General features: G+C 36.4%; 1 protein-coding gene across 1 annotated transcript; it reads right to left on the bottom strand.

The window, feature by feature from the left end:
• Positions 1-351: 351 nt before the first annotated feature.
• LOC149180083 (cholesterol 16,22-dihydroxylase CYP90G4-like) lies at positions 352-1,273 on the bottom strand. Its single transcript, XM_089413762.1, has 3 exons — positions 1,267-1,273; positions 776-1,092; positions 352-645 (listed from the first exon to the last, which is right to left on the bottom strand). The coding sequence occupies exons 1-3, from the start codon at positions 1,271-1,273 to the stop codon at positions 352-354; spliced, it is 618 nt and encodes a 205-aa protein (XP_089269888.1).
• Positions 1,274-10,546: the final 9,273 nt, after the last annotated feature.

Below are 10,546 nucleotides of genomic sequence, written 5' to 3'. Positions count from 1 at the left end.
ATGGTTCTCGTAATGCCTGCCACGTTTTTTCGTGCATGTCCTACACCCGTGTCGTTGTGTCGTTGTATTCGGAAGTCGATCCGCTGCATCTCATTAGACACGTCAATACCCTCCTTCGTCACCTTGAATTGTGATTGACTCTCGATATTTTCAGTTTTTCTTTGCAATCTGGGAGCAGCTAGGTTGAACACTGACTGAAATCCTAGGTAGAGGTTCTGTGTGTGCACTGTGTCTGCAATTTGAGCCTCGGAGATCGTGAGCTGTTACATGATGCATGTCTTTCGTTTGTCATGGGGTTTTTAGGTTTTTTGGACATGAAGGAAATGAGCAGAGAAATTCAATCTGTGGCAGTTACAGCGATGCAGAGGGCTTGCAAAGGGAGAGATTCAATCTGTGGCAGTTACTGGAAGGCAGAGGGCTTGCAAAGGGTGAGGAAGAATTAAGAGAGGAGCTAAAGAGGCAAATCCCATCTGGTGGGCAGTCCCCAAGTTTAGCTGGACAGGAGCAAAATGGAGAAAAAATGGAACCCAACAATCCCGCAGGTACATTTTGAGTGAAATCCATGGATTTGTAATCGTCCCAGTTTAAAGTTTTCCTCTCTGGGCTCTGTTGTTGCCTTGTTCTGACAATACCCAAATGCTCTGACTGACGAATTTTTGCAAAATATAGTTAGATGTAGTATAGTGCACAGAATGCCCAAATTACATGACCTAATGAAAATGTTTTGGACAATATGTATACAAAACCAGGTGATTTTTTTAACACCGGTACGTACCCTGAGAGTATCCACTGCCCATGGCGATTTGGCCAAAAAATGCAAGGCCAGAGTTAAGCCCACAGCAGAAGTTTCATGGCCAGCAAAGAGGATGTTGAGTATGAGATCCAGTATTTGTTCAGTCGAAAGCCTTCCATCATCCATGACATTGCTGAGGAGGTCGTCGTAGTGTATGTCTGGATGTCTTTTTCTCTCGTCCATGGCCTTTTTCACAAAGTCCAGTATCTTTACTCTAGACTGCCAAACAACACGAGAACTCTCAGCAACATAAAACCTAAATTGCTTAGCAACACCATAAATTGCTAAGTCCCTATTTTCTACAGCACAATTAAAGAACTTTTTAGCAATATATTCAGAATTTTTTTTTATAGCTATGCTTCAGTGATCGCTTTATATTTAGATTTTTACACCAAAACAGATAATGTGAAACAACAATTTCTGAATTGCGGGACCACTGCAGATATTCAGTGTTTTCTACACTGCAAATTGACCTGACATGATCAGTTCATCGATGTAAAGCCTAAAATTATGTTCAGTACATTACCTATCACATGCTTGCTTGGTCGGCCTCCTCATCCTCATGCCATGCCAATAATAATTTTAAAGTTATCTGAATTCATGTGCTTAGATCAGAATTTGCAGGCATTAATTTGTAGATATTTTGGATAATCAACGTAGACACTATGGCTTTTTTGAGCATTAGCTTCTGGCGTAAACAGAATATTGCTGACATTGCTGGCTACTACATTCTCGTTCTCTCTGAAAAAAACATCTCTTTCTTTTGTTCTTGCATTCAACATTGGGCTGCGTCAGCCTAACTGAAAGAAAAGCACTTTCTATCATTCTAAAAAAACACTTTCTGTCATTCTATTTGTTCTGGGCAGTGCATTAATGAATTAAATATGCGCAGGTGGGCATACATAGCATCCCATTTACCTGGAAGAACAGATAATGAGATCAAAAACTACTGGAACTCTTGGATAAAGAAAAAGCTTGCTAAGGCTGAAATAATCTCAAAGAATATTGAGGCTTCCAAAGTACATAATAATCTGCCCCAGTTCTTGTTCGAAGAATCTGCAACTCTGGGTAACGAAAGCAAGCTGCTAAAGTCTGAGATGAATACTGATGGGCATGCAGCCGAGACAGTCTCAGAGATGGCCGAGTTCAGAAAAGAAAGCCTCTGCAACAAAACGGCAAGGATCTGAAGCCTGCAATGGGAAATCTCCAGACGCACAAAAGAGCAGGTGGAAAGCTCCAGACGCACAAAAGAGCAGGTGGAAGACGAAAGAGGGGATGACTTGCAGAGGTTTGGCAATTGGGTTGCTCAGCAGGCGATATTTATCGGTGCTCCAGAACTCTCCCGGGCTCGTACAGAGGCAGAGCAGGTTCATGACACCTGCCGGCATCCACGGACAGCTGCAGCTTAACACGGACACCTGCAGCTTAACACCAAAGCTTAGGAAACTTTAGCATACCCCTGCAGGAAATAGGAATTAATGGAATTAATGTTAACATTAAAACCTAACCGTTGACGGTTAGGGGGAGAATGCACTGGGATAAAGGTAATTTAACCTATGATCGGGCCTCTTCCGCCTCGGGAAGAGGCCAAATAAGATGGCGAAGGGTGAGCTGCAAATGGAACTTTAGGTTATCAGGCACATCGGCGGAAAGGGGATTTGCAAACTTTATTATAAACGCCGAATAACACCGCAGGAAAGCTGCAAACTAATGCTAAGTCCCTGCCGATCGATTACAATAGTCCCTGCCGGATGCCAGATGGCAGGGACTAATAACATGGAAATAACATGGAAAAGCTACCACTTAGCACTTGTTTATTACTTTCTTAGTCAACATGCGCATGTAAACAATGTTTTCTTACTTTTTAAAACAACAAATAATCATCCATAATAAACCTCCATGTTTGGAACAACTTTTTGCCACTCGAATTTTTGAGATACTAGTTTCTTCTTCATTCTTCAAATTAATTATGTCATTTATTTCCTTGTAGGATACATGTCATTTATGTCTTCGTAGGATACTTTGCGTCATGGATATCAATCCAAATAGTAGTCCATGTGTAAATATTTAATGGATGTTAAAAATATACCCAATATGTGGTATAATGTATGTATTAGTAGAAGCAAATTACATTGTCAAAAATCCTCAGAAATATGCATGCACTACCTATTGCCGAATATGAGAACTTTGAAGAATAATAGATATAATTTTTTTTTATTTATAAAAATCGTTTTTCAAAAATTAATTATTATATTTTTTAAGGTAAGTGATGCAAGATAAAATTTTATGGAGATTAGACTAAAAGTTTGACAATGTGATTGGATGGTCATATAGTTATGTTGGGAGAAATTTTGAATGTGTTGTAAATAATTACATTAGGATGTGGACGAATTGTTTATAATGTAAATATAGTTTCAATATCCCTTACTTTATCGAGAAGGGGAATAGATTGATCTAGTGACTCTTGGTTTCCCATGTTAGCTTTCTTTTCAAAGAGGAACAATGTTTGATTAGAGTAGTGCAGCAATATAAGAAGAGGAGGAGGAGAAGAGAAGTTCTAGCATGAGGAGAAGAGGCTGAGGTCGAGAGGCCTGGACTGCACATGCCCACATTATATATCTAGCTAGTTTAATGCATATGTGAATTTGATTAATGAAAAATATGTTTATGATTGCCACTTTGTTTGTTTAACTTCTCTCTGTGTGTCCTATTAATGAAGTTGTAGTCTTTGGGGTAAATGTAAATGCTCAATTGAGTGAGTTAGGAATCTAGGTGCGATTCTTGTTGTTTTTGGTATGGAATATGAATGGTTGAATTCATGAATATTGGTATTTCTAAGAGACGTGAAATTCATGAAAGAAAGGGGCTTCAATATCTTCATGATTTTAATTAGATGTTGATTTCTAGGCATGCAAAATGGAATCTTACTTTGAGTGTTGAAATCAATGTAAACCCTGTGTGAGATCCATATTTTTAACCATTCGTCCATGTGAATATTTTTGAACAAGAGTTGGTGAAGAGTTTTGCTGTTAGAAATTAGCATAAACATTGATTAATTTCTATAGAGTTGATTTACATTACAATTCTGAATAATGTGGAGCAACTATTGTGTGATTGTTCATGGCTCTTTTGTGTCTTATTTCAAAACCCCATGCTTGAATGTTCTCTATGTCCATGGGTAGAGATTGCATGGCATTTATAGTGTAGAAAGTGTTGTCATAGAGAAAAGAGTAGTTTATTTGAGTGCTACCAAAACCCTTTTTGTGATTGATTTGGGTTGGCAAATGTGTTATGGTCACTTCTCTTATTATTGGTCACTTTGGTCTACAAAAAATTGTTGCACAAATTTAGAGGTATTTTTGTTGGCCTCACATGACTAAAATTGTTTCAAGATACGTAAAGGGATGCTCCATGTCAAGGAAAATTTTAAGAACGCACCCTAAATTTACATGTATAATAAATGGGCGAATCTCCATGGTATATAGGAAAAATGGAAGGCGATTTTATCAATAATATGATATGTATATATAATTTTTTGGCGAATCTCTCACCAGGAATGGCGAATATTTTACTCAATTATAAAACCTTGTGTTTATTGAATACACAAATGAAATCATTGCATTTCTTTAAAATATCTTTTGAAATCAAAATTACCAAAATTACATATCGATAACCTAGTGGGCGTAGGATAAAATTCACCCGTTCCATTCACAGAAAGCGTGAGAAAAAACCTAATACTATATATAAAACCAAGAAAAATTCAAATTCATCACTTCTAGGGACCTCGTAACCACCCTGACAATACACAAGTATGTTCCTATTTTCAATTAGAAAATTTACCCAAATTACAATCTATTTACTCCAGCATATGTTGCAAAGTTATAGAAGGATGACTAGTACAATCAATGCATTACGTTTAGCCCTGGATTTGTTTCAGTTTAAAACAAAAGTATACAAATATACTTGTCCAATGTCTATGCTTTAACCATTCACCTTAAGATGTTTTTACAATATAATTTCCTAAGTCTATTTAATATCTTTATTATCATAAAAACCAACCTATATCCATCTTAACTCCACATCTACCACTCTTAGGGGGATGAAATCTATTTATTCCTCTGAGCACTTGGTAGACCCAGAATTAAGATGGATTTAAGATGATAGAATTTCCCATTTAAATATTTTATGCTCACATGAATACCATGGTATTACCATGGGTCAATACCATGGGTTATCATAAACCTGGAGCTTAAAAATTACCATTAGTAATTTATAAAAATTAATAAAATTAATAGTTGATTTTTATTTTATTTTTTATTTTAACCAAGCTAAAATGTTTAACATACAATAAATTACAACATCCATTTTTACTCTTGATCGGATCAAATATTTTTTCACTCTATGCTAGTTTGCATATCACGATATTTGATACCTTTCGGGGGTTAGTAGATCCAGAGTAAAGATGGGTCTATGTTGGTTTAATTCCCCCATTTAAATAGGCTACATTCCAGGTGAATACCATGGGCCAATACCATGTGCCATTTTGGTGAATACCATGGGTCAATACCATGTGCCATTTTTATTTTTATTAATACTAATATTAGGGTTAATAATGTTTTTTTGCATGGTATTAATAACAATCTAGGCCATGGTATTTGTCCCATAGTATTCTGCCCATAGGTTTCACCTAAATATAATGCATTTTTTGAGTGTTCGTAAATATAAGGTGACTTATGAAGTAAATATAAAAAAATGTTTTATTTGTTTACCATATCTCTCGTTTATTTACATTTTTATTAATTTACCATACCTCTTTTACAAATATGGTATTTGGCCCATAGGATTCACTTAAATAAAACCTCTTTCTTGAGCCTTCATAAATAGAACGAGGGTTATGGACTAAATATAAAAATAGGTTTTATTTATTTACCATGCGTCTAGTTTATTTATATTTTTATTTATTTACCATACCTTTTGAGTAAGTATAAAAAGAAGTTTTATTTATTTACCATACCTCCACTTTACTTATATTTTTATTTGTTTACAACCTTGCATGTATATAAGGTGACTTATGGAGTAAATATAAAAAATGTTTTATTTATTTACCATACCTCTCATTTATTTATATTTTTATTAATTTACCATACATCTTTTATAAATATGGTATTTGGGCCTTTGGCCCATAGGATTCACTTAAATAAAACATATTCTTGAAAATGGGTGAATGGATTCACTTAAATAAACCTATTCTTGAAAATAGGCGAATGGAAGGTTGTAACTCCTAATTTCAAGGGCTAAATTTACCTTTTTTACCCTCTCCCTTAAAATAAGGTGGGCTATGTGAGGTGATTTGTAAAAATGTACTATGATACAAAATATTCGCCCACTAAAAATTTAAAACCCCTTAATTTCGCCAAAGGGTGAACACTCGCCCCTAAAATTTTCTATGCTCCATGTGTTCTACTAGCAAGCCTATCAATAGGAAACTCAATTTGTATACTCAACTTCCTATTCCTTCTCGTCCTTGGGAAAGTATTTCTATGGAGTTTGTAGGGGGACTACTAATGTATAAGAAAGATCATGATTATCTATATGTTTTTGTGGATCATTTTAGAAAAATGTGTGTTGATGCCATATAAGAAACATGTTAGAGTTGAACACACTACAAAGATGTTCTTCCAAAATGTATGGGTTCACTTTGGGTTGCCCACTTCTATTATTTCTTATCAATATTCTTATTTTTTCGAGAATTTTTGGTCCAGTTTATGGGAACTCATGGACACCAAGTTGAAGAACAGAAAAACATTTCATCAACACGCCGATGGCCAAACAGAAGTCGTGAAAAATCCAGTAGTGCATATCCTTCATGGATATTGTGGTAAGAATCCTAAACTTTTGGATGAGAATTTTCATTACATCCAACATGCCTACAATCGTGCCAAGAACTAATCTACACAATTATCTCCATGTGAATTTTGTTTGGGTCATTTGCCAAAGTATGCTTTATATTTTATCTTTGTTAAAGGTATTACAGTAGATGGACATAGTGATTTGGAAAAAGCCAAGAATTTCATTGAGACAAATCAAGTACCGCATCAAAGAGTAGAAGAGAATCTTGAGAAAAGTAAAGAAATGTACAAAGAAAGGAATGAGAAGCATCGAGTTGCTGATGATTTCCAAGTGGGAGATCAAGTTTGCTTATATATCAGCGAGGAAAGGATTGAAGGTGAAGGTAAAAGGCTCAAGCCAATTAGATATGGTCCTTTCAAAATCTTGGAGAAAATTGTAATAACACTTTCTGATTAGATTTTCCACCTTGAATACAAGTTTATTCTATTGTGAATGTAGAAAAATTCAAATTGTATGAACCTATAATGATTGATGATCATAACGAGAATGTTGAAATTCCATGTATTAAATATTTTCCTCCTGAATATTTAGATTACTTGCAGAAAGACTCAATTCTTGATAGGAGAATTGGGACATCATGTAGAGGCAATGTGGAGTATCTTTTAGTGGGGCTCAAAGCTACCAATCCATGTAGATCAAGGTGGAATGAGTTTCAAAAAGTGAGGGATTTGTACCCTAACTTACTTTCTGAGTAGAAATAAACTTTTGTTGGTCCAAAAGCTTATAGTTGGGAGGAACTATACAGGGGATCAAAAATATGATCAAAAATAAAAGTGCTCAAAATTAGTTGACATTGATGCCAAATCAAAAATATCATTGTTCTAATTCCAACGACTCTTGAATCACCTAAATCTGACATTGTATGTGAAAGTTAGTGTGTTTTGAAGTTTCTAGAAAACAAATAAAAAGTCGACTTACAGGGTTGATTAGGCTATTGATTGGGAAAGCCATACAGGGGATGTGGAATTGATGTCAATAGGTTTATTGGGTAGGTACAGTGTTCAGACAGGCCAATATTGTGCTGACACATGGAATATCATACAAGTCTAGGTGGAAACGTTTTATTAGTGGTGCGTTTTGGGTTGACGAACCACGAGGTAGCACTTGGCACTCATGTCCTATGCAATTTTTTTTAATGGTCACTGACCGAGCCATCCGGAATCAAACCCATGAAGTCACATTTAAAAAGTAACAACCAAATGGATAGACCAAACATGTTTATCATTTATAGTAACAATGAATTTTATATTTAAATTAACATGGTTTTGGTGTTGGTGGAGGGGGTGCGGCATGTGGCCCCAACACCAGTTATATCGAATGTGATGTTTTGACGGTGTAAGATAGAGGGGGCAAGCAGTTACACATTCCATTCATCTCACACGACCAACAATAGGGCTAGCGGCGGATGGGTTAGAGCATGTCGCCCATCCCACAGCCATATGGCTCGTAACATGATGAGGAGTAGTAGAGTCAGCGAGCGCGTGGCCTTGGCTGACACCCCTAGCCACATGAACTACCATATGACCATTAAAATGGGTGGTATTTGGGACATGAAACCCAACTAACTATCTGACATTTTGCACAATAAACAGTGGATTTCATGTAGAAAAAACATTTTCAATCTTGCAGTTTGGGGAATTTGTAGGATAGATAATGGAGAAATGAAGAAAGAGGTCTAACTTGGTAATTTTGTAGCCTTTTTGAGCCCACTAAGAGCCTACAAAAGCACCTTTTAGTGTTCAAGACACAATGTCAACATTATTTTTGTGACTTGAGCATTTCTTGTTGATGTAATTAACATTTTGAGCATATAATATAAAGGGCCAACACTAGAAGTTGAACCCGAAGACATAGCCCAGGATGAGTGAACTCCTTCATGAAATCATTGTTATTTGATGTTGCATGTTTTTCATTTTTCTCAGGTTATTTCAAAGCTTAACTAAAATTTCCAAGGTTATGTGCTTCTGCAATTTCGGTCCATTGACCATAAGACACAAACTAGCGTGCAAACTTTTTCAAGAAACCTTCAAGTTTTTAATTTCAGATCAGATGGACAAAGAACTCATAATGATGTATGACAATTAAGGAATCACCTTTGTTCTAGAGAAAAATTAATTCACTACTACATTTTTTTAGAGGAAAAAAAGAAGAAGATATGAGTTAGTTAAGCCAGCATAGAATGAAAATAGTGAAAAGAATAAACGAAATACAGTGTAGGCTATAGTTTCAAATCTCAACTCCTATCTCAAGTAGTTAAGATGTATCTCCTCTATGTAGGGTCATTAATGCCTAAACAACAAGGAGAGGAAGGGTGGCAAGAATAAACATTGGAACTCAACATATAGTTGAGTGGTTCTCAGCTAGCGTAACACTAAGCGAGATGAACAAATGAAAGTTTAGTTAGATTTATTTTTGAAACACTTTTGGATGTTAACCGTTCAAGTCCCATATATATATATGTAAACATAAATTCGAAAATGATGCCTAAGACGTAAAAAAATATGTAGGCACATGGTATAGCAACTACGTGGCGTATCCATGACGCACCATATGTATTAGAAGGCCCACTTGTTACCACGTATATGATCCAAACAAATGAAAACATGCGTTTATAGGTTCGCAACCTTATAATGTATGAATCAATAAATGATGGTTGAAGGTGTGACCCTATAGTGGCTTTGTGTCTATACAAAAGTCACTATATCCTAGGTATCTAGGAACAAAGTGACCTTAATGGATAGAGTTGCTAAATTAAATAATATCATTTTATTATTATGGAAAAGGAAGTGAAAAATATAGTTAGACATGAGATACACTCCACAAAAATTACACAAACTTATATATATATATATGGAAGCCAATGGATACTTTTAAGAGGAGTTGTCCCCACTGGGGAATATCTCATGCGCCGTGCAGTCCACGGACCGACCTGGTGCACCCTGTGCAAACTCAACTCAGAATCGAGTGCACACCTGTTTATAAACTGCTCTACACTACAGGCATTATGGCAATCACTATCATCCTCCATACAACACTCTGGAAAATGGGAGGGAGAAGACATAATCCGGACTTGGGAATCTTGGTACTACAATCACAAAAACTCCAAACTACAAAGTCTGCCTGTAGTCATGTGCTGGTATCTATGGCTTGCCCGAAACCGATTGATATTCGATGATAAACCGGTAAACTGGTCGCATCTCACTACTCACATCATTTCGGCCTATAGCGAGCTACCTGAGCCGCCTCAGCCTAGAGTTAGAATTCCGCACGACCCCCCGAGAATTGATCACAATACACCATGGGAATATTTTGATGGCGCAGCCCAACAGCAGGGCTGTGGGGGCAGTTTTCTATTATACATTAATGAACATCATTTTTACAAAGTGAAACTCGGTCTGGGATCTGGCACAAAAATTTCGCTGAATTGATCACTCTCTGACATCTTCTGCATTTTGCATTAGGACACAACTGCATGGATATACATATATTTGGAGACTCGAAGAATGTCATTAATTGGTTCAACAATACTGCTATATGCCACACACACACACTCTCAGCTACATATTGGATGATATCAAAATTCTAAAGGCACAATTCACTGATATCTCTTGTCAACATATCTACAGGGAATACAACAACAGTGCCGTCCAACTATCCAAGGAGGCCACGTCACTACCCAGAGGAGAGTGGATGATCCAGGAGCAGCGTGGAACAAATGCATACCAATACTATCATCGTTCGTATATAGATACACATTATCACAGGGCAGCCAACCCATGAGATGCAGATCTGAAAATGATATTTTTTGGGAACTTACTGTACATAGCTGACAATACAAACTAC

This window comes from Pinus tabuliformis, chromosome 3_2 (genome assembly GCF_031772625.1).
Source record: "Pinus tabuliformis cultivar Carrire ecotype Pingquan chromosome 3_2, CPIR1, whole genome shotgun sequence".
Taxonomy (NCBI): Eukaryota; Viridiplantae; Streptophyta; class Pinopsida; order Pinales; family Pinaceae; genus Pinus; species Pinus tabuliformis.
The sequence above is the reverse complement of the archived record's forward strand: the minus strand, read 5'-3'. Positions and strand labels throughout refer to the sequence as shown.